Source organism: Vicia villosa, linkage group LG2 (genome assembly GCF_029867415.1).
Source record: "Vicia villosa cultivar HV-30 ecotype Madison, WI linkage group LG2, Vvil1.0, whole genome shotgun sequence".
Taxonomy (NCBI): domain Eukaryota; kingdom Viridiplantae; phylum Streptophyta; class Magnoliopsida; order Fabales; family Fabaceae; genus Vicia; species Vicia villosa.
This window is the reverse complement of record NC_081181.1, coordinates 144,978,848-145,003,869: the sequence shown is the minus strand read 5'-3', so window position 1 is coordinate 145,003,869 and position 25,022 is coordinate 144,978,848. Positions and strand designations below refer to the sequence as shown.

The following is a 25,022-nucleotide window of genomic DNA, read 5'->3' as shown; positions in this document are numbered from 1 at the left end:
ATGTCAAAAATTCCTTCTATTGAATACAATTGATTTCTTGATAAGGTTGTTTTCTGAAGGATAGGATGTCAACAAAAAGCTCCATCACTTGTCCCGTGTTGCACCCCTGAATCTTAATTAAGCGGGTTCTGTTCCATGTTTTGTCTTCTGAATCCAAAATGCCCATGGTACACATGCATACCAGACATATGGGTGACGTTTGCTAGTGCATCATGATGTTGGATCATGCATTGATTGGGGAAAAATCAATGTCAAAGCGTTCACCTATTAGGATGAGCACATATGCATTGTTGGGCATTGCGACGTTCACGGCTGTGCATGCTGTCTCTTCTGAGTTCTCAGCTCTTTTTTCATTAGAAGTTAGAACACTTTGAAATTTACTCCTTACTGCTAAAGCTCTTCTAAATGTTTCAATAATGTAATAGAGGCACCCCTGGATTCCTGCAAATAAATAGGCAGATTGACAATTTAACTACTGTATTTCTTGTTGCTCATTTTCTATGATAGCCTCTTATGTTATGTGTAACAGGAATTGTAAATGAGTATGAAAGATAAAAAGACAGAGGCGTTTGTATTTAAAAGCATTAAGTAAGGCGTTTGTATTTAGAAGTATTAAGTACACAAGGAGTCCTGTTACAAGTGGTTTTCTCCAATCCTACTATGAAAATATTGATTTTATTCATTTTTCCAAAAGTTGCTTTCCTATTATTATTATTATTATTATTATCATTTCTAACATTTTAATTATCTATCCTTTTTTTACAGAAATTAATTACTTATCATTCCTTCTATAACCGCTTAAAACTGACCTACTAACCTTAACAATTTTTTCTCCTTGAATACGCCCTTCAAACCTTACTCTCCCAAGTGCAGGATCATGTCGTGGCATTTTGCTTCTTGCATATTTTATCTTTATGCAATAAAATATATAGTCCTTTTTATATGAAATTTTCAACAAAGACAATTACCACAAGAAGTAACACTTACAAGTATCTTGTTTGTCTTTTTTCTATTTTATTGTCTTAGCTAGAATATCTGTTTGCAGGCTGTTGGCCCAGAGCTTACGTTTTATAACACATCAAAAGATGTAGGGGAATCATCAAACTTGTCTAATAAACTTCTGCTAGCACAGTTGGATGCATTTTGCAGGTGAGTTTTTCTTTGGTGAATTGCATTTACATTATCCCACACTTTAACCATTATGCTTCCAATAATTACTTGTCATATAACAACAACAATCAAGTCTTATTCCATTAAGTAGGATCACTACATGGGTCAAGTGAAGCTATAATGTTGTATCAAATATCATATCTCTATCCAATTCATTAATCTCTAGATCTTTGGTAATAGTTTTTCTTATAATTTTTCTAGGTCCTCCTTTATCTGGTCTACTTTTCTTACAACAAAATTTATTGGTCTTCTCTCTACATGGTCATACCACCTTAATCGAGTTTTTATCATCTTTTTTACTATAGGTGTTACTCCAACTCTTCTCTAATTTCATTTTTAATCCTTTCTTGTCTAGTCAAGCTACATATCCAATGCAACTTTCTCATCTCCCCTATGATTATTTTATTCTCGTGTATGTTTTGTACCGCCCAACCTCAGCCCCACACCTTAACTGAGTTTTTACCATCTTTTCTATGATAGATGTTACTCCAACTCCCTCTCTAATATCATTTTAATCCAATCTTGTCTAGTCTGGCTACACATCCAATGCAACTTTCTCATCTCTGCTATATTTATTTTATTCTCGTGTTGGTTTTGTACCACCCAACACTTAGTCCCATTCAACATTGATGGTCTGACAACATGCACAATAAAATTTTCTCTTGCTTGAGCAGTTGTTTTATATCACATAATCACTTGAGACCCTCCTCCATTTCAACCACTCTGTTTAAATTCGATGATTTATATCTCCTATTTCTTTATCGTTTTGTACACGGATCGAAGATATTTAAACTATGTAAATTGTGTAAACTTGTTTATGACATGTTCTCCAACTTTCATCACTAAGTCACGTGTATACATTGGGATATGTACATTTATCCATGCACCTAGGAAATTAACAGCTAGTTATATGCCTAGTAACTCACATTCATGGAATTTGGAACCTGAAACCACATTTAAAGTCTTTGTAAATCTCACATTATACCTACTTTCTTGTGTGTATAATCAAATCAGCTGAGTCGAATTTCACTCAAGCATTTCACACATATTCAGTCTTTAATAAAGTTCAAGTCAAATCCTAATAGCATTCATTAGATTTAGTTATTATGCCTTTATTTCCCTATTTAGTTTGGACTGGGAATTTTGTATCCCAAGAAATAGGGGTTATCATTTATGTTTATTTGGTGAATATAGGAGCTAGCATTTAGTCTTTTATATCAAGTCAATAAATATCATGTTACTGTTAGAAGTATTTACAATATCCTACAGTTATTCTAAAGGAACACAAGATGCGGAATTTTTTTGTTAATAATAGAATTGCCTCTTCAAAATTCACAAATAACATGCATGCCTACTTTTCATCCCTTCTTCTGCTAGAAATCCAGCTCCCTCCTAACAGAATCCTCAGCTCCTAACTAACTGCCACATTGGCAAAAGGGATCTTCGTCTTCCTAGAATAGACTTTCTACATATTGGACCTTTTGGGTCTAGAACAAGTAATTAACCCCCTTCAGATTTTGTGGGCATATCGGGTCATTTCTTAATCTATTTTTGAGTCAGTTATAGTGAAACAGATAGCTAAATCAAAAGTGTATGTTGGACCAAATGATATTATATCCTCGTTCTGTTGATACAGTTTCTGTATGCTCAAGTAGCAAACCTCTTTTGTACAATACTTTTTTTATTTTTACATCAATTCTATTTGGTAGAGCTTAGCAGTTTGGATGCAGGTGCAGGGGTACCAACTTTGTTGGGATGTTTCTGCCTTCATCTTTTTCTTTACTTTAACTTTCTACTTAAAAAAAAAGTAATTCCTGCTTATATCGTAAAACAATTATCGGGCTCTTAATAAAAAACATACATATCCTTTTTTCAGTAATTTTCTTTGAGGAACTTAATAATGGCAGAATGACTGACATTTGATGTGATTTTCCATTACCAGGCTTGTTTTGAAGGGTAACAATACTGAGATGAGTGCGGATGTACTTGGTTTGGCTATGGAGAGTAATGGAATCAGGATTCTGGAGCCATTTGATACATCTTTGAAGTACTCGAATGCTTCTGGGAAGACCAATATACATTTATCTGTTTCTGATATATTCATGAATTTCACGTTCAGTATCTTGAAACTATTTCTAGCAGTGGAAGATGATATTCTGTCATTTTTGAGGATGACATCGAAGAAAATGACTATTGTTTGTTCTCACTTTGACAAAGTTGGAGTCATAGAAAGTATGTTGATATTCTCTATTTTGTTTATAATTGGGTAAATATATTGGCAATTGTGTTTGACACGAGTCATATTTTTTGCACCATGCAGATCCTTATAATGATCAAACTTTTGCCGTTTGGAGACCTCACGCTCCTCCTGGTTTTGCTGTACTTGGTGACTACCTGACGCCACTGTCAGTAAAATTTCTTAATTAATATTTTATTTTAGGGTTTAATATGTTTTTTTTTTCTTATAAATATCTCAAATTTTATTTTTAGTCTCTATTAAAAAAATGACATATTTTGGTCTATACAAAATTTTTATGCATTCTGTTTTAGTCCCTGCTATTTTTTACAATTTTAAAAATTGTTTAATTACCCTTTAAATTTTAAATGTTTGAATATTTTTTTCCATACATGTTTAGAATAGTGTAAAATGTTTATTTACCAAATTTTAGAATTTTTTAAAATGAGAAGAATTAAAAATAAATTTTTTAAAATTTAATAAATAATGATAAAAGTAATAAAAATCTCGACTTAGAAATCAGATTTTGAGTTCTTTTTTTTTTCAAGTAGCTTTTTATAACGTTCTAAACATGTCCGTAAAATTATCATTCAAAAATACACATGGTTTAACAGCAGAGACTAAAACTACATGCATAATAATTTTGTAGGGACCAAAAGTAAAATTTTGTAATTTTATCGAGACCAAAAACATATTTTATCCTTTATTTTATTTAGATGGGTGCTTTAATTACCAACGACTTATACATTATTTTGATGTATTTGATCTACAGAGACAAACCACCTACGAAAGGAGTCCTTGCAGTAAATACCAATTCTATTACAGTTAAGAGACCCATTAGTTTCAGATTGGTTTGGCCACCTTTAGTTTCTTCGGGCAATACAGGTGAAGAAATGGACCATTCTGATTTATCATGGGAAACTGAGGCAGATGGTAGCTGTTATATTTGGTTCCCTGAAGCTCCCAAAGGTTATGTGGCACTAGGCTGTTTAGTTACTCAAGGAAGGACGCCGCCTCCTCTATCTTCTGCTCTCTGCATTCCTTCTTCTTCTGTATCTCCATGTTCATTAAGGGATTGTATCATCATTGGCATGACTAATACGTAAGTGGAAATTTTATGCTGTCTCCGGTTTAACATGTATGTCCTGTTTACAATTTATGAGTTTGGTAATGGCTTGTATGTTGTCTTCTTCCACGCAAAGTATAAATTTGGAGTTCAGATTCTCTCCATTTCTCTACAAGTGGAGTAGATAAGATCTCTCTACTCATAAATTTCATAATGACTTGAATGTGATCATTTTGCTGACTGTTTAAATTAAATGCTGTTAGCATCAAAGAATCAAATTTAAATATTTATAATTTATTATTAGAATTTGAGTTTATTATTAGAATCAGAATTAGCACGTAATATCAATTAGTATTTTTAATACTTATTCTATATGCTATTATAAATTGAAATTTAGGTGAGTGTAGTTTGATTTAAATACTTACAATCACAAATTCAACTTGGTATCTCATTGAATGTGTGATTAGGTCTAACTCAATCCTGCAAGAGGCTTGTAACGTAGGGATAGCCCCCATTATAAACATACATATGTTCATGTCGCATATTGTTCGATGTGGGACTCTTAACGCACCCTCTCACACGCATCACTATTGGGCTTGTTGTGTGGATATAAATGGTTGGTGGCTCGATAACGGAAACCTGATAGTAAGTGGTCCAACGAATCTTAAACTAGGTTCAAATACCATCTAAGAATTTGTGATTAGGTCTAACTCAATCCTACAAAACCGGCTTGTAAGGTGAGGACTGCCCCCACTTATAAACATGTGATCATCCCATGTATTGTCCGATGTGGGATTCTTAACAGAATCATAGCAAGTTCTGATCATGTTGCTAGCGAGGTTTACCGTAGCAGCTGCGGAAAAGGTTTACTGTCAAGCTTTCATAATTTTCCGCGATCCACATCTCTTTTTGACGACCCTTTTCTTGCTTTTTGTGACGGCATATCTTTTCTTCGGTGGACCTTTATTCGGCTTGTATCATCATTCACCACCAACACCATTGTGACCGGTCATACTTTTGTTGCCAGTCCTGCCTGATCTACACTGTCATCGGAGCAACCACATGCTGATAGTTCTCCGCGTGTCATCCATCTTGCGAGTTCAGAGTTTCTTCCGCTATCATTCACTTAATTGATCGGTATTTCCATCTAGCTTCCTTTTGTAGGTTCAATATGCTTCGTCCAATTTTTATCTTTTCCATTGGTGTTTTTCTCTCTGCACCCAATTGTGATTGAACCAGTTGCGGTTGTGGCTTCTTCCGTGAGACTCATTCCCCAAAACCCCCATAGCTACCTTTGGAAACATCGGACTAGCACAACTGCCTTTGCTACAATCACCTCTGGCAGCTCTACAACTTTTTAGGTGAAGTTTTTATTTTCTCTATAATACATCCACCCATTGTAATAAGCTAAAAGCTCTGTAAGCATTAGCCTAGGGGAGTCTTAGAATAAAAGAACCAAATCCAAATATTAATTATTAGCTATTAAAAGCAATTACAGTAGTATTTATTGTATTTATTCTACATGCTATTATAAATAGAGGTGAGTGTGAGTGTAGTCTGATTAAGACACACAAAATCACATATTCCACACATGCCAAGATTTAAATCAGATACGAAGGAATCTAGTAGTCATGGTTTTTAAGTTGGGTAGCTTACATACAATTCATTTTAACTCTTGATTAGATACAAGATCATGTTTTGCCTATTGAAAACAATTGTTTGTCTTTATTGCAGATCCTCGTCCAGTGTGGCATTTTGGCGAGTGGATAATTCTTTTGGCTCTTTTTTGCCAGTTGATCCTACTACACATGGTTTGATGAGTAAAGCTTACGAATTGCGTTGCATTAAGTATGGTTCTCTGAAGGCATCTTCAGAGGCATTAAATAGTTTGGATTCTCACGCTCATCCTGGTGGACAACACGCCTTGCAAAATGACCAGTCTGCTGTTGCAAATTCTAACAGGCGTTCAGAACCTGTTGCAAGCTTTCAGTTAATATGGTGGAATCAGGGATCAAATTCAAGAAAGAGGTTATCCATATGGCGTCCAGTTGTCCCAATGGGAATGATATATTTTGGAGATATAGCTGTTAAAGGGTGTGTTTTACACCTATGTGCTCTGACTCTTTTTATTGTAAAAGTTTAGCTTGAAGTTTTTGTCTTGTGTTTATAATTAACAGGAAACTGATCCATTTGTCTGTTGTTTAGGTATGAGCCTCCTAATACCGGCCTTGTTCTTCATGATTCCAGAGATGAAAATATTTTTAAAACTCCCCTAGATTTTCAACTAGTTGGACAAATTAAAAAGCAGAGGGGAATGGAAAGTATATCATTCTGGCTTCCCCAAGCTCCTCCTGGTTTTGTTTCCTTGGGTTGTGTTGCTTGTAAAGGGAAACCTAAGCAGAATGAGTTTAGCACATTAAGATGCATGCGCAGTGATTTGGTTGCTGGAGATAAATTTCTGGAAGAAAGTGTGTGGGATACGGCAGATGCAAAGCATGTAAAAGAGCCATTTAGCATATGGACTGTTGGCAATGAGTTGGGGGCTTTTATTGTCCGTGGTGGTTTTAAAAGACCCCCAAGAAGATTTGCTTTGAAGCTAGCAGATTTTAGCATGCCAAGTGGTTCAGATGCGACAATCATTGATGCTGGAATTGGAACCTTCTCAATTGCTCTTTTTGATGACTACAGTGGTTTGGTGAGAATGAAACACTCGATTTGTAGCTTTTCATATAATAATATCCGAATGCCCAGTCACCTAGGCACATAAGCTTGTAAAATGCCACTTTGTTTCATAAGCTTTGCGTAGGGATGGCAATTGGATCCATCCCCAGTAAGTACCCGCAAAAATTACCCATAATGGATGGGGTAAAAATCCACAAAATGGATACGGTCATAGGCACAGGAAATTATCCACTAAAATAAGCGGGTATGGACGGGTGTACAGGTATCTTAGTATTCACCCCGCCCCATACCCGCGCTATATATATATATATATATATATATATATATATATATATATATATATATATATATATATATATATATATATATATATATATATATATATATATATATATATATATATATATATGTTGGAATTAGTGGAATTATTCCAATTATTGGAATTATTGGAAATATAATTTAAGTGCCTATTCATGTATCTAGGGGTCTAGGAATCTATGCCTTGTAAATTACATACGTGTACCTAGGAAATAGCTTCAATCTTAATCATGTAATTACTCTCTTGATTGTATATAATGAGATCACTTGAGTGCTTTGTAACACAAGCATTTCCCTAATATTCATTTCTTTCCACATGGTATCAAGAGCAGGTTAACTGCTGCCTTCATTGCAGCCCTAATTTTTTTTTCTCTTTCCCTGTTGCCTTCATTGCAACGTTTTTTTGTCTTCTCTTTCCCCTTTCTAGAATTTATCTTATTCACCTCTCTACATTGCTCCACCCACCTCACCACCCACACCATCAAACTCACCACAACATTCCGACCCACCCTTTAAAATCTCACCACCATCCGCTGCCCCACTCGCCGCCACTCGCCGCCACCCTTTTCTTTCCGTCCCAGCGCTTGTGGTTTATACGCCTCCCTACGACCTTTTTTTCGCCACCCTCCTTTGTTACAAATTGTTGATTGACCTTCTCTCAATCTGTTTTAGAGTTCTATTCTCTGATTTCCGAATCTTTATTTTTTGAGTTCTCTTTGGCTTGTTTGTCCGATACTGTTGCTGTTTTTTTTTCTTTCCAACTTACAGCAATCTGACTTATTGAGATGGAGGTAGAGAATGATAATGGTGGTGTCCAAAATCCTCCACCACCCCCACCACCTCTTGTTGAATCATCAAACCTCATGACGGCAAACTCGCTACCAACTCTGCATCAAAGTCATCGACTCAATGGGAAGAATTATTTCAGTTGGGCCCAGTTCATGCGTGCAAATTTGAAAGGTCGGGGAAAATTGAACCACATTGAAGGTGACCCACTCCCTGCCACCGATCCCGGCTTCACTCTTTGGGACAATGAAGACTCACTCATCATGTCATGGATGTGGAATAGTATGATTCCAGAAATTAGTAGTCAGTATATGTTTCTTCCTACTGCACGAGATATTTGGGAGAATCTGATGCAAACATACTCTAAGAAACAGGACCTCTCTGCCCGCTTTGATCTAAAGAACAAGATCTTCAATACTAAACAAGGAACCATGACTGTCTCTGAGTATTTTGCCACTATGAAAGGTTATTGGATTGAGTTGGATCAATACCAAACTCTCAAGATGGAAACCGCCAACGACACGATTGCTTTGAATACTTGTATTGAAACCGATCGAATCTTTGAGTTCCTGGCTGGATTGAATTCTGATTATGACCCCATTAGAGTGCAAATTTTAGGCAAGGATCGTCTTCCTCCACTTGCTGAGGTTTTCTCCATTGTGCGGGGAGAAGAAAGTCGTCGTGACGTCATGCTTGGTAACAAACCTTCTGAAGGTACTGCCCTTGTTGCCAACATAGCAGGAAAGCAACCCGCCAGTAAGACCGGTAGAGATGATCGTTATTGCGACCATTGCAAAAGGACAGGTCATACAAAGGACCGGTGCTTCAAGTTACATGGGAAAAACCATGTTCTCAACCGCTCTGGAGGCTTCAAAGGTATACGTCAAAGCCAAGCCCATGCTGCCACAATGTCTCCCGACACAGGAAACTCCAAAACAGTGGAAAATGACTCTCTTATCAGTACGGATGATTTGAATCGGTTGAAGTCCCTACTCGAATCTCTCAGTAAGCCCTCTGGATCTTGTTCTCTAGTAATGACTGGTAAGGGTTTATGCTCTCGTTCTTTTAGCATCTATGGTACTATTCCCAAAGATGCTTGGCTTCTTGATTCTGGTGCCACTGATCATATGACACCCGACTCCACACTATTCTCTTCTTATACTCCCTCTACAAGCAATAGATGTATTACAGTTGCTAATGGTTCATTTGCTCGCATTGAGGGTTCTGGCAATGTTCAATTGCAGCCATTTCTTGAATTGAAAAATGTGCTGCATGTTCCAAAACTCTCTCACAATCTTATATCTGCTCATAAACTTGCCCGTGATCATAACTGTAAAGTAACTCTTTTTTCCTCTTATGGTGTCTTTCAGGATCTTCCAACGGATCGGGTGATTGGGGCATGTGAGGAAAAGGAAGGGTTGTACTACATCTCTGGAAAAACAGATGGTCCGAAGGTGTTGTCCTCTTGCTTAAAGTCTGAGTCTTCCCAATCTGCCGCACAAATTTGGCTTCTCCACAAACGTCTTGGACACCCCCCATTTTCGTTAATTAAGTCTATGTTTCCAACTTTATTTTTATATCATGCAGTCGAATCATTTAACTGTGATATATGTCAGTTTGCTAAACATCATCGGGTTCCTTTTCTTCCTAGTTGCAATAAAAGTACTGAACCTTTTAATCTTATTCACTCTGATGTTTGGGGACCCGCACCCAATTCTAATGTTACTGGTGCAAAATGGTTTATTACGTTTATTGATGATTGTACTAGAGTCACTTGGATTTTTTTGATGAAGGACAAATCTGAAGTCCCACAACTGTTTATTAAATTTTATCATATGGTGCACACCCAGTTTGGACGAAGCATTAAGAGACTTCGCTCTGATAATGGCACAGAATATACAAATCATGTCTTGTCAAAATTTTCGAGTGAACATGGAATACTCCAAGAATTTACATGTGTTGACACACCTCAACAAAATGGTGTCGCAGAAAGAAAAAATCGTCACTTACTTGAAGTTACTCGAGCTCTTCTCTTTCAAATGTCTGTTCCCAAATCCTATTGGGGGGAAGCAGTATTGACTGCTGCCTACTTGATTAATCGAGTCCCATCTCGTCTGTTAGGTAACATCAGTCCTGTTCAGTTTCTGTCTGATCAGTTTCCCTCGGTTCATATTTCAAAACTTGAGCCACGAGTGTTTGGTTGTGTAACATTTGTCCATATTCACAAACAAAATCGAAGTAAGTTGGACCCTCGTGCAGTCAGATGTGTCTTTGTTGGTTACGCTCCCAATAAACAAGGATACAAATGCTACCATCCTCCTAGTCGTAGGCACTTTGTCTCCAAAGATGTCACGTTTCATGAAAATGTGTCTTACTTCACTCACCCTCAGCTTCAGGGGGAGAATTCAAGTGATTTGGAATCTGAGTCTGAGTCTGTGTTTCTAGATCTACAAGAGTCTCCCACTTCGAGTCCTAATTCTATACCCTCATCAGAGTCTGAGCCCTTAGTTCCTACCTTAGAGTCATCCACTTCTGGTTCGGATCCTCCTTCGTTGGAAGAATCATCACCTTCAACCCTTCCCAGAAAAACTAAGGCTGGCGAACCAACCTTGGTGTACCAGAGAAGAAGTAAACTCGACCTACTCCAGAAACAGCCTCAATCACTTGAACCAGAGGTAAGTACTGAAATTAACCCACCTATTACTGAGTTTAAAAGTTCTGAAAATTGTAACACTGATAAAGATGATTTGCCTATTGCTTTAAGAAAAGAGAAAAGATCTTGTGCTAAGTATCCTATTTCCCAGTTTGTCTCCACAAAAAATCTTTCTTTGCAGCATCAGAGTTTTATTTCTGCAGTTGACTCTGTGATTATTCCTTCATCTGTTCAAGAGGCATTGAAAGATCAAAATTGGGTCCAAGCTATGAATGAGGAGATGAAGGCCCTTGAAAGAAATGGAACTTGGGAGATTGTTGAGAGACACAAAGACAAGAAACCAGTTGGCTGCAAGTGGATCTATACAGTAAAACACAAGTCAGATGGATCACTTGATCGATACAAAGCTAGACTAGTGGCCAAAGGATACACACAGACTTATGGCATAGATTATGAAGAAACCTTCGCTCCAGTTGCAAAAATGAACACTGTTCGGATATTATTATCTCTTGCTGCTCACTCCGGATGGGAATTGCATCAATTTGATGTCAAAAATGCATTCTTGCATGGAGACTTAGAAGAAGAAGTATACATGGAGATCCCACCTGGGTTTGGCCCTACATGTGGATCCAATAAGGTGTGTCGATTAAGGAAAGCCTTATATGGACTAAAACAGTCTCCTAGGGCATGGTTTGGACGATTCACAAAAGCAATGGTATACTTAGGTTACAAGCAGAGCCAAGGAGATCACACTCTTTTTTTCAAGCACTCACAAAAAGGAAAATTAACTATCCTCCTTGTCTATGTTGATGATATTATTATTACAGGAGATGACTTGATAGAGAGACAATTGCTACAGGAAAAACTATCGGTAGAATTTGAAATGAAGGACCTTGGACAACTCAAATACTTCTTGGGAATTGAGGTTGCCTACTCGAATCAAGGCATTTTCATTTCTCAGAGGAAGTATGTACTCGATCTCTTGCAGGAAACAGGGAAATTAGGATGCAAACCTTCAAGTGTTCCTATAGAGCAAAACCACAAGTTGAGCCTTGAAGAAGAGAGTGCCAAAGTTGACAAAATTCAATATCAAAGATTGGTTGGGAAGTTGATTTACCTGGCACACACTAGACCTGACTTGGCGTATGCAGTCAGTGTGGTGAGCCAATTTATGCATGACCCAAGGATGCGACACTTACAAGCGGTTGATCGCATTTTACAATATCTCAAAACTACTCCGGGAAGAGGACTATTGTTCAAAAGAGGCGGAAACTTAACTATAGAAGCCTACACCGATGCTGACTATGCAGGATCGATAAGTGATAGAAGATCCACTTCGGGATTTTGCACCCTCTTGTGTGGAAATCTTGTCACATGGAGAAGTAAGAAACAAAATGTAGTTGCTCGATCAAGTGCTGAAGCAGAATTTCGGGCTTTGGCACAAGGAATCTGTGAATTACTCTGGATAAAGATCATTCTAAATGATCTGAAAATACAATGTGAAGGGCCTATGAAGTTGTTATGTGATAACAAGTCAGCAATAAGTATTGCTCATAATCCTGTTCAGCATGACAGGACAAAACATATAGAAATTGACCGCCATTTCATTAAGGAAAAACTAGATAGTGGTTTAATAGCTACATCTTATATTCCTTCTGGACATCAACTAGCAGATGTGTTGACAAAGGGCTTGCCACCTGATCGTTTCAATCAACTGACTTGCAAGTTGGGAATGATTGATATCCATTCACCAACTTGAGGGGGAGTGTTGGAATTAGTGGAATTATTCCAATTATTGGAATTATTGGAAATATAATTTAAGTGCCTATTCATGTATCTAGGGGTCTAGGAATCTATGCCTTGTAAATTACATACGTGTACCTAGGAAATAGCTTCAATCTTAATCATGTAATTACTCTCTTGATTGTATATAATGAGATCACTTGAGTGCTTTGTAACACAAGCATTTCCCTAATATTCATTTCTTTCCACAATATATATATATATATATATATATATATATATATATATATATATATATATATATATATATATATATATATATATATATATATATATATATATATTTCTCTATTTTTATTTTTATAATTATATACACATATACTTATCAATTTTATTAAATACATCACTATTAAACTTGTATGCATTTTAATATAAGTGTTTGTTTAATTCTTAATTCAACAATAACATCCTTGAATTTTTTTTAAAATGTTTTTAATATAAGCTGTATATGAGTTATGTGTTGGAACGATGTCTGTTTTCCTCATTCTAATAAATATATTTCACTGAAAGAAAAAACAAAATATTGGTCTCCAAAATGGGGTCCTCTTTCTATCCCAGTTCTGCTCATTCTGTCCTTCTGTATTCTTCTCAGTTTTAGGCCATGGGAGACATGAAATCCTTGGCTATACCCTATCTATTGATCTGTGATCCGTGACTATTCATTGATTTCTATTATCCTTATAATGAAATCTAATTGGTATGATCATTTGTACTTTTGTACTGAATGTATTTTTTATGATAAATTTACAGATGGTTCCTTTGTTCAATATATCTTTGAGTGGAATAACATTTAGTTTGCATGGACGAACTGGGTATCAGAATTGCACTGTTGGTTTCTCCTTGGCTGCCAGATCATACAATGATAAGTATGAAGCCTGGGAGCCTCTGGTTGAGCCTGTAGATGGCTTCTTAAGGTAATTGTTACTTGTTAACAAATAATAGAATTCGCCTGTTACATGTTGCCTTTTATAAAATCTTTAAGTGTTTGATTGGGAGTTTTTGTTGTTGCAAACAGCGGTTTGCTTTGGTTGATGTAATTGGAGTTGAGTTAGAAAAAGGTGTTTGTACTTTGGAGTAGTGAAGTTGGACCTTTAAGTTTGAAAGATTTACACTATTGTGATGATTGAAGCAGTAAGATGTGGATTAGAAAAGGGTTTTGGGCCAGTCTATCCTTGTGTGCCATTAAGATGTGGGAATATTGAAGCTGTAAGAACTGGCAGTTATTTAAAATTGTTGATTGGGGTAGTGAATTAGGACCTTTAAGTTTGAAAGATTTGCACTATTGTGCTGATTTGGAAAGCCCAAAGGTGGAAACAATTTTTACTTGCATAGCAGATAAAAGAAAACTTATGAGGGTATAGGTCTTAGGTAATTATGAGTAAGTGGTAGATCAAAATTAAAATAAGATCCTGCAATAGGGGTAGCACTTGACTCGCTTTTAAGTTTCTATGAATTTGCCCAATCAAGTTAAAATCCAGTTGGTCGAACATCAGATATCGAGAAGCAAGAAAAACATTAAAAAAGATGGAATCTCTGCTGTACAGTAGATCGCACCATAAAACCTGCTACTGGTAGTCATTGCTTGAAAAGAAATATTAGTGTAATCAGTAAAAAGTATAGTCAATATTTACTATCAATAGTATATAAATAACAGTAGGGAAAGAGAAGTATCTTGTTCTCAAGTGTGTGATTTAAGAGCAAACCTTTGAAGTTCTGCAATATTTTTATCTACAATTGCCGGAGTTCTTCCTTCTTTATTATAATAACAGACCAGATTCCAATAAGGGATTTTACCTCTCTTCCAAATTATTCCCCTCCCAATTAGAAATCTACAAGAATATTATTATTTCAATAACTTCAGAGCAATTTTTAATTTTTAAATGTTGTGCTTGCCTGCTTGTTTAAAAATTATATTTCTCAGTTGTAGTTTCTAATTACAACTGCTCTTAGGTACCAATATGATCTCAACGCCCCAGGTGCCGCTTCTCAATTACGTCTGACATCAACTCGAGATCTGAATTTAAATGTTTCAGTTTCTAATGTTAATATGATCATTCAAGCTTATGCAAGCTGGAACAACCTTAGCCATGTTCATCAAAATCGAGTAAATTTTATTTACCCTCTCTCATTTAAGCTGCATTGGATTCTGTCATTATAGTTTGTTTAATACTTTTTTTTTACCTTGTGTTAACATGATTACCTGCTTCCCTATTTTTATGGTGGTTGGTGATATCTAATAGGATGCATTTTCTCCAACATATGGTGGTAACTCTACAATTGACGCAATCCACAAGAGAAATTATTATATAATCCCCCAAAACAAACTTGGTCAGGATATATTTATACGTGCTACGGAAGCCAGTGGACTGCAAAATATAATTATGATGCCATCTGGAGATATGAAGGCCGTGAAAGTACCTGTATCCAAAGATATGCTAGAATCTCATTTGAGAGGCGAACTTTGTAAAAAAATAAGAACAATGGTGACGATCATCATAGCAGAAGCACAGGTATCGTTTTGTTCTTTTGTGGCTTACAATTTATATTTGATTTTGGCAGTCTCAGTGTTCAGATTTACTAACCCTATCAATGCTGCAATACTCTATGCAATTGCCTACGGAATTTTCATATTTCTAATGCAGTTTCCTCGAGTTGGAGGCTCAGATTCTCAGCAATATGTGGTGGCTGTCCGGCTTTCTCCTAATCCAAGTCTTCCTAATGATGCACTGCTTCATCAACAGAGTGCGCGCACATGTGGGAGAAGGGCAAATCAATTGTTTCCTTCCGATCTTGAGTTAGTCCAGTGGAATGAAATATTTTTCTTCAAAGTTGATTCACTGGTACTTGATGCTTTTTTTTCCTTTCATTTACTCTTTCTCAAGGTCAAATAATGTTGGAGATTACTGTCATTTATGCTTTCATTTACCAATGACCAAAGTTATTTGGAATAGATTATTTCAATATTTTCTAGCCCTGAATTTCTAAAACATTTGGCTCTGTTTGCACGAATAAGTTTTTAGATATTAGAATGGGTGGGAGGGAGGGAGGGAGGCTATTGATTCGATTATTGTGAATCTGTATTGTGCTACAATTAAATGAAGAGAAGCTTTTATATCTTTCTCTTATCCTGCAGTTGCACTAACAATGGATAGCTGTCAGTTACAATGGGCAGCTCTCACTAACTGACTCTCTTCTTTATACCTGTCTATTACAATAGACAGCTGTCACTAACTAACTCATCTATACCCATATGGTTTGATACTATCGATATAAAAGATTAACCACTCCTTGTGTGTCGTTGCAAGTTATATTGTTTGTTGCATAAGGAAGGACGAAGAGGAATCTCTAGATCGTAAAACCTAGAGCTAATAGTGCCATTTGAAGTAATGGGGAAAATACTTAAATGTTTATTGCTGCAGTCTCATATGGTTTGATACTTTTATTGGACTAAAATAAGTACAAATCAAATGGCTAATTAAAATAAAAACATGGAGAATAATATCAGAATCACCTGATTCTCTTACATACATTTTATTGTTTCTGTGCTTATCTCCATATTCGTTTCCCAATCAATGGTTTCCATCTGTAAAACTAACTTCAATGTTGGCCTGTACTTATATTGCAGGATTACTATACTTTGGAATTAATTGTGACAGATATGAGTGAAGGTACTTCCATGAAATTTGTTGTAAATATAGACTGTTACTAGTAATAGTTAAAGTTATTTTTATATAATAGTATAATAGTATGTGGCCCGTTGAACAATTTGCTCTATTTAAACAAATTAGCTGTTGTATTATGAAAAACATTATTGAAATAAATTAGAACCTTTTTCTACAAAACTCAATCCAGCTATGTAACATTGAAAGCTTACAAATAAAGTGGAAAAAATTTAATAACATTTAGATTTTAGATGTCCGCCATAAAGTTACTAATTACTCCTGTATGTTTCTTTGGTACAATGAAGGTAAGTTGTGCAATCTTTACTAAATTTTTTCTAATTTTTTGTAGGAGTTCCAATTGGGTTTTTTTCAGCTTCCTTGAGCGAGATAGCAAAAACTATTGAGGATTCCTCATATTCCCAAAATTTTTCCTATAAGCTGAACTGGATAGATTTGTCTGTTGACGATTCTTTGTCTATGGTGAATGTAGTCTATGATTTTTACCATTTTTTTTTTTCATATTGTTTTTTCTCGGTACTAATGTTAATGATTTCATGCTGAGATTTCAGGATGCTTATCAGAAGAAGACTCGCAAATTACATTGTGCCATACTAATCCATGGTTCTGAAGCCCAGAATAGCAACCAACAGTCTAACCATGATGTCCATAAATCTGGGTTTATTCAAATTAGTCCTAGCAAGGAAGGTCCTTGGACTACTGTAAGGCTAAATTATGCTGCCCCTGCTGCTTGCTGGAGGTTGGGTAATGCTGTTGTTGCCAGTGAAGCTAGTGTAAAGGATGGCAATAGATATGTCAATATTCGATCTCTGGTCTCTGTTCGTAACAGCACAGACTTTGTTCTCGATTTGCGTCTTACTTCGAAAATTCCATCTGAAAAAATGAATTTGCTGAAAAATTCAAGTGATTCTGAATCCAGTGTAACAGAGAGCTATAAAATTCAGACAGATGAGTTTTATGAGATACAAAAGTTAACTGCACACGATGGTTGGGTTCGTTGGTCGGGTTCTCCTAAGCAGCATATGTCAGACAAGGGAAAATCCCATCAGGTAAGAAAATCCCACAAGATGCCATGATAGTGTTAGGGATTTGTGAGAAAATAAAAAAAAATAGTAAAGGAAATCATTATAATTCTTTGAAAGAAAATTCGTGTCTATTCCTATGAATATGAGAGAATGATTATGATGAAATGATATGTGAGAATGACTAGTAACAAATCTAGCTAACTAGTAACAGTTAACATAACTGTTCATCATTTAGCTAGCTAGTTGTGATTATAGAAGGAAACATAGATGCCACAGTACACCAAACATCTGTCATACCCCCCTCTCTGACTCGGGGGTGTTTGAGATGGCGCCACCTTGAGTTTGTCTCGCATCTTAGACTTGATCAACCTTTTTTGTAGGACTTGTTAGCCTCTTTGTTTCTAATTTTTTATTTATTGTTCTCATCTAATAAATAAGTTATTCTATAATCCAGGATTCTCCTGAAATTGATCTACCACCAGGTTGGGAATGGGTTGATGATTGGCATTTGGATAAAACATCTACCAATACTTCTGATGGTTGGGCTTATGCTCCTGATATTGGGAGTTTGAGATGGCCTGAATCCTTTGATCCAAAGGACTCTTCTAATTCTGCTAGGCAGGGGAAATGGCTAAGAAACAGGAAGCTGATAGCAGACGATCTTAAGCATGAAATATCAGTTGGGCTACTCCAACCAGGAGAAGCTGCTCCGCTTCCTTTATCTTGCTTGACACAGTCTATACAATATTTCTTGCAATTAAGGCCCGGATCCTCAGAAACCCCGTTAGAGTACTCTTGGAGTACTGTAATGGACAGACCTAGGCTATCAGAGGATGTTGGCATTAGGGAGCAATGCTCAAATCTGTGTGTTTCAGCTCTTTCAGAGTCAGAGGAATTACTGTGCTGCAGTGAGATCCATGGAACCTCAGGTGGTTCCCACAAGTTCTGGTTTTGTGTAAGCATACAAGCAACTGAGATTGCTAAAGACATACATTCTGATGCTATTCAGGATTGGTGTTTGGTGGTCAAATCCCCGCTAACGATTAGCAATTTTCTTCCCCTTGCTGCTGAATATTCAGTTCTTGAAATGCAATCAAGTGGTCATTTTCTTACATGTTCAAGAGGTGTATTTTTATCTGGAAAAACAGTGCAAATATACAGTGCTGATATTAGGAAACCTTTGTTCTTATCTTTGCTTCCACAAAGGGGTTGGCTTCCTGTACATGTAAGACCTGTGAACGTGTTTGTTTGTGTTAAATACTTGATCATACTTTTGTGCTTTTACGCCATTAATATCTCGTGTCCTTTTGCCTGGACAGGAAGCTGTTCTTATATCTCATCCTGATGGGAATCCATCTAAAACAATTAGTTTGAGAAGTTCAATATCTGGAAGGTTGTAAAGTTCTAAATGTGGGACAGTTCAAATTTTCCAATCTAATATATCATTTATAAATTATATTAGTTTGATTAACTTGTTATTAGCATCTACTGATTCTACTTTTGAGGGATAGGTTAGTTCTCCAAACTCATCTTATATGCTTTCTTATGTACAGGGTTATCCAAATTATTCTTGAACAGAACTATGACAAGGAGTGTGCTCTGCTGGCGAAAACAATTAGAGTCTATGCTCCTTATTGGTTAGGAGTAGCTAGATGTCCTCCACTTACGTTTAGGATTCTTGAAACATCAGCGAAAAGAAGAATGCCAAAAAAAAATGGATCAGTCCTTGAAGAAATAACTGATGAGGAAATTAATGATGGCCACACACTTGTATCTGCTTTAAACTTTAATATGTTGGCCTTATCAGTAGCCATTGCTCAATTAGAAACTGAGCAGTTTGGACCTGTTAAAAGTCTTGCTTCACTTGGTGATATGGTAATGTCAAGGTTTTTGTGTTGATAATCAAGAAGTAAATGTGTATGATTCTTCTAAAAGTTTTTTTTTTTTGTTGGTAGGATGGTTCCTTGGATATATATGCAAATGATGGTGACGGAAATTGCTTGCGGCTGATTATTTCTACAAAACCATGCTTCTTTCAGTCTGTTCCAACTAAGGTTGTTGCAGAGGATCAAATTTAGCATAAATATTTTGAAGCTGCAATGTTGTAATACTCTTGTATTTCTGATTGTCTTTACAGATAATTTCTGTTCGGCCATTTATGACTTTCACAAATAGACTTGGTCAAGATATCTTCATCAAGTTAAGCTCTGAAGATGAACCGAAGGTTTTGCGTGCTTCTGATTCAAGGGTATCCTTTGTCTGTCGCGGAGCTGGTGGACCCGAAAAACTCCAGGTTGGTTACAGTTATTTGATATATGTCTACAATAATTGGTCCCGTTTAATTAAGAGTTGTGTTTTATTGATGCATAAATTTGACAACAGTTTACATGGTATGGTCAACGCGGTTCAAATTTATGGTTAATTACGTTCACATTCACAGTGGATGGTAAATGAATATAACATGTAGCAACTCATTAACACTGTACTGAACACAATCACAGTTTTGAGTGTCATTAACAACAATTTTCATGTGCTCAAAAATATATTCACTAACTATTTAAATAGTGTTCAAATAGATATGATATAAGTTATTAACATTAATGTCTGATCAAAGATACACTTGAAAATTGCAGTTAACGACATTCAAAATTGTGGTTAATTGTGCTCAGTTGATGTTTAATGCGTTGCGACATTTTGTTATATTCATGTACGATCCTGTGAACGTGATTAACCACATATTTGAACAGTGCTCACCTCTAAATTGTTGTCGAAACTTGACGTCTAAGTTATGTCAAAATATTATTTCTCTTTAATTCTGCATAAACTTAGATAAAAATTTGTAGAATCTAGAAGGTATTTGTTGAATGAGAGAAAAATAGAAAGGCATATGATTGATTACATGATACCGTACTCCTAATTATGCGACATTCTCCTTATTTACGCTATCGTATTTTATTTTCAACACTCCCCTCAAACTGCAGCTTATAAATCATATGAACCCTGTTACATATTTAACTTATTCGAAAACCTCTCAAGTATATACTTAAGACTCTTAAAATGTGGTTTGGCTTTGTCTGTAAGGCCTAGCTCAGCTGGTAAATGTCGATTTTGTTAGGCACCCGGGTTTGAACCCGAAACCTCGGAGTTGTGCGTGAGTTTTTTTATGGTTATTACTGCTTTGTCTATAGACGCAAAACAAATTGGGTTAGCTCTAATTCAACCTCTACAAAATCGACTTGAAAGGTGAATGTGTCCACCAAGTAGGTATGGTTTAGGTTTCCTCTACCATTTGAATAAGACAAAACTAAAAAGACATGTGATGAAATCGTGTCTTAACTACACAACAGAGTCTCTATATATAGACCTACTCCTAATTGCTCAGTATTCTCTTTATTTACATGATGTTATTTTATTTTTGTCAATATTGATATGCATGTATTCATAATTTTGTCTTCAAGTGAATCCAAAACGAAGGGTTTTGTTACTTTTATGCACCTTGTATTGATTTGGTTTCACATTTGTGTAACTACTTCATTTTAAATCACCAAAAATTTATTGAAATTGAGCTATTATTTTTACTTGATAATGTATAAATGAAATGAAGGTGGATGGAATGTCATAAAATGTTCAATTTAAGTGATCATTAGGTGTATTTTAGTTAATTAAAACGAATGACAATATAAGTGTCGCCATTATTCGTCTCCATCTGATTATGTTTTGATGATATATATACACTTTTTTTTAATTTTAGGTGAGACTAGAAGGTGCCAATTGGTCATATCCCTTTCAAATTTTAAGGGAAGACACGATTTCTCTTGTTTTGAGGATGAACGATGGTACTCTTAGATTTTTAAGAACTGAAATCCGTGGATATGAAGAAGGAACCCGGTTTGTGGTGGTATTCCGCCTTGGATCAACTGATGGTCCCATCAGGTACTGATATGTGTATACTAACCACTCCAGTCCTATATCTTCTAATTAAAAAAATGCTAGCAATGCACTTTTTTGGACACATACTTGAACACTCTTTGTGATTAATACTTCTTGAAAAGAGTGAATATTACTCACAATCAGGCTGATTAAATTTCAAATATATAGAAATACAAATTTATAAAAATTTTACAAATCAAATGTGTCACATCAGTCCTATGAGGTCATATCTCCTAATGTTTTTCCATTAATCATATTAAACAACAAACATTCCACATCTGGTGAATATAATTTTAATTTATCATTCCTTTTAAATTTTAGATCAGGCTTAACTCAACCCTAATAAAATTGGTTTGTAAGGTAAGAACTACCTTTAATTGTAAACACATATTCAGGTCATATCTCTTTCAAAGTGAGACTCTAAACACACTCATACTGAAGAAGTGACATCTCGTGTGTGATCCGAGTGGCCCGATAGCCCTAATCTGATAACAAATGTCCTAATGAATCTTGGATAGGCTCTGATATTATCTTAAAATTTGGGTATTTTGGTTGGGTTTAATTTAACCCTTACAAAACCTGCTTGTTAGGTGATAACTATCTCTGCTTATAAGTACATGTTCACCAGATTTCACTAAAGTGGAACTCTTCACAATTCCTTTCATGCAAGTAAGGTCTTAAAAATGACAAGCATGGCATAACTAACAATATATGAGACAAATAAAATAGAATTCGTACACCCATTTTCTTTACACTAAAAAATCTCCTCTTTTTCAAAATCATCAATTTGTAGCATTACTGCGCCAATCTATGTATTTTACTTTTAGCAATAATTGTATAAAGATATGAAAGAATGCAAAGATATATATAAAACCCTACAATTGTCATCCCTCCCCCCAAAAGAAAATCACTAATGTAGTAGTTTTCTCTATCAATGTCTTGTCATATTTGTGTCCAAATCTGACTGAAATCCTTGCATGAGTTGTTTCTTTGGGAAAGAAGCTAACTTTGCTTGTAACAGAATCGAAAACAGAACAACAGACAAGGCACTTAGCATTCGGCAGTCTGGATTTGGTGAAGATTCCTGGATTCCGTTGAAACCTCTCTCATCTACTAACTTTTCTTGGGAAGATCCATACGGGGATAAGTTTTTAGATGCTAAACTTAGTGAGGAAGATAGCAGTGCAATTTGGAAACTTGATTTGGAAAGGACTGGATTGTGCTCGGCTGAATTTGGAATGCAATTACATGTTTTCGATGTGGGAGACATAATAGTTGCAAAATTCAGAGATGATAAGATGCTCGGTTCAAGCTCATTTGAAGAGATTAGAGACCCAACACCAACTGAAAAATGGGGAGTTTCTTCTGCTCATGCTGAGATACAAAACAGTGTTACACCATTTGAGCTTATAATTGAGTTAGGAGTAGTTGGAATTTCTTTGGTGGACCACAGACCAAAGGAGCTCTCCTATTTATACTTAGAAAGGGTCTCCTTGGCGTATTCAACTGGCTATGATGGTGGAAGGACAAGCAGGTAACAGCCCCTTATCGTGTTCATCATTTATCTTTACATTTTAAATATGTTTAATTTATTTAGTATTTTTATGGCAGTTGTTTGATTCTTTGAGAATGGTTATATATTCACACCCGTATAGACACACTCAATAGACACCCGGTACATATGGCATTTGTTTTTATTAAATTTTTAATAAAATTAAAAATTAAAAAAAATGTTTTATCTTAACTCTCCCCTCATCTCTCTCTATCATCTCTCTCTCTCTCTGTCATCTCTCTCTCTATCATCTCTCTCTCTCTATCATCTCTCTCTATATCATCTCTCTCTATCATCTCTCTCTCTCTCTATCATCTCTCTCACTCATCTCTCTCTCACTCATCTCTCTCTCTCTCTCTCACTCATCTCTCTCTCTCTCTCTCTCTCTCTCTCTCTCTCTCTCTCTCTCTCTCTCACTCATCTCTCTCTCTCTCTCTCTCATCTCTCTCTCTCTCTCTCTCTCTCTCTCACACTCATCTCTCTCTCTCATCTCTCTCTCTCACTCACTCACTCATATCTCTCTCTCTCACTCATCTCTCTCTCTCTCTCTCACTGACTCACTCATCTCTCTCTCCCTCCCCCTCCCCTCTACCCTCTACTCTAATAGTATTTACATTCTTTTATGTATATATATATATATATATATATATATTATGGTAAATTTTATATTCCTTTGTCTGTATTGTTTATTGTCCACCACACTCTGTATATGAGAAAAATTCAGATTCAATATAAGTAGATTGACCTCTGCAATATATAAGATTGTTGAGATCACATGTGCAGCAACTACTTTTGCTTGCTGCTATCTCATCTTTTGTAAGTTCACTCATGTATACTTCATAAAATTGATTTTAGACATCATTTTGACAGGTTCAAACTTATATTTGGTTATTTGCAACTGGACAACCAGCTGCCTCTTACCTTAATGCCTGTTCTCTTGGCACCAGATCAGATCTCTGATGTGCAACACCCAGTATTCAAGATGACTATTACAATGCAGAATGAGAATAAAGATGGAGTTCAAGTTTACCCATATGTTTATATACGGGTATTTCTATTGAGTTTGATGCTGAGATTTGATCTGATATATTGTTGCTTTGGTAATATAAGTTTCAAATATTTAGATAATATTGTTTTATAATCCTTTGAAATTGGTGGACACTCTAGGTAACAGAAAAGTGCTGGAGACTTGATATTCATGAACCTATTATCTGGGCTATTGTGGAGTTCTACAACAATTTACAGTTGAACCGCTTGCCTAAAAGTTCAACAGTTACAGAAGTTGATCCAGAAATACGTTTTGAGTAATATTCTTTTTTCAAAAACCTAAATAATACAAGATATGGTTGTTGTTTATCTTCAAAAATTAGTATATTATATAATTGGCTGTATTTTTGCCTAGATTTTTTTTCTCCATGAGCATCAACTTTCCTTTGCGCTTGTCAATGATATCATATGTGCATGTCTCCCTATAAATATATTGACACTTTAAAGCATGCACCACATTTGTCCTACAACATGTAATCTTTCTATTTGTATTAGGTACTATAAAAGGCTGTACAATATCTCTCTTAGCAGTTGTTCTACATTTGTCCAATATGTAACACTTGTACTTTTAATAAATTTATTTCCTGGAACTTTTACATGTATCTACTTTTCAGTCATATCCATTTAGTTCTAAGCACTTTTTCTGTCTGTTAGGTGTATTTGTCTAAAGAACAATTCCAGAATTGTCAGCAATACTCTTCCTATAATATTTTCTCCCTGTGATTTTGCAGCCTAATAGATGTATCGGAAGTGAGGTTGAAGTTGTCACTGGAAACTGCTCCAGGACAAAGACCTCACGGGGTCCTGGGCATATGGAGTCCTATACTTTCTGCTGTTGGAAATGCCTTCAAGATCCAGGTGAGCTATGCCGTCTGTGTAATATTGGCAATAGGTCTATATCTGGATAAATTACCTCTTTTTTTTTTTTTACATATTACTTGCTTTATTCTGATTTATCAAGAAAAAATCATTGCATATTGTTACAATCTCACATTTATGAGAAATATGGCCAAATTATTACTTTTAGTCTTGGGAAATCTTCACCCATGGTTAGTCTTTGAGCTTAGGTTAGGC

At 35.8% G+C, this 25,022-nt stretch overlaps 1 protein-coding gene across 1 annotated transcript in view; it reads left to right on the top strand.

Annotated features, from left to right (window-relative positions):
- Positions 1-25,022, top strand: part of LOC131652327 (uncharacterized) — a 71,402-nt gene that overhangs the window by 33,426 nt on the left and 12,954 nt on the right. Inside the window, exons 33-55 of the mRNA XM_058922165.1 lie at positions 1,046-1,149; positions 3,113-3,402; positions 3,491-3,575; positions 4,179-4,508; positions 6,207-6,566; positions 6,678-7,167; positions 13,465-13,628; positions 14,665-14,818; positions 14,955-15,224; positions 15,357-15,554; positions 16,340-16,382; positions 16,726-16,856; positions 16,946-17,443; positions 17,874-18,644; positions 18,739-18,812; positions 18,973-19,294; positions 19,375-19,473; positions 19,557-19,712; positions 21,171-21,352; positions 22,371-22,883; positions 23,772-23,949; positions 24,069-24,205; positions 24,680-24,806. Of these exons, the coding sequence (XP_058778148.1) occupies positions 1,046-1,149; positions 3,113-3,402; positions 3,491-3,575; positions 4,179-4,508; positions 6,207-6,566; positions 6,678-7,167; positions 13,465-13,628; positions 14,665-14,818; positions 14,955-15,224; positions 15,357-15,554; positions 16,340-16,382; positions 16,726-16,856; positions 16,946-17,443; positions 17,874-18,644; positions 18,739-18,812; positions 18,973-19,294; positions 19,375-19,473; positions 19,557-19,712; positions 21,171-21,352; positions 22,371-22,883; positions 23,772-23,949; positions 24,069-24,205; positions 24,680-24,806 (5,676 nt within the window). The remainder of the gene's footprint in view (positions 1-1,045; positions 1,150-3,112; positions 3,403-3,490; positions 3,576-4,178; positions 4,509-6,206; positions 6,567-6,677; positions 7,168-13,464; positions 13,629-14,664; positions 14,819-14,954; positions 15,225-15,356; positions 15,555-16,339; positions 16,383-16,725; positions 16,857-16,945; positions 17,444-17,873; positions 18,645-18,738; positions 18,813-18,972; positions 19,295-19,374; positions 19,474-19,556; positions 19,713-21,170; positions 21,353-22,370; positions 22,884-23,771; positions 23,950-24,068; positions 24,206-24,679; positions 24,807-25,022) is intronic.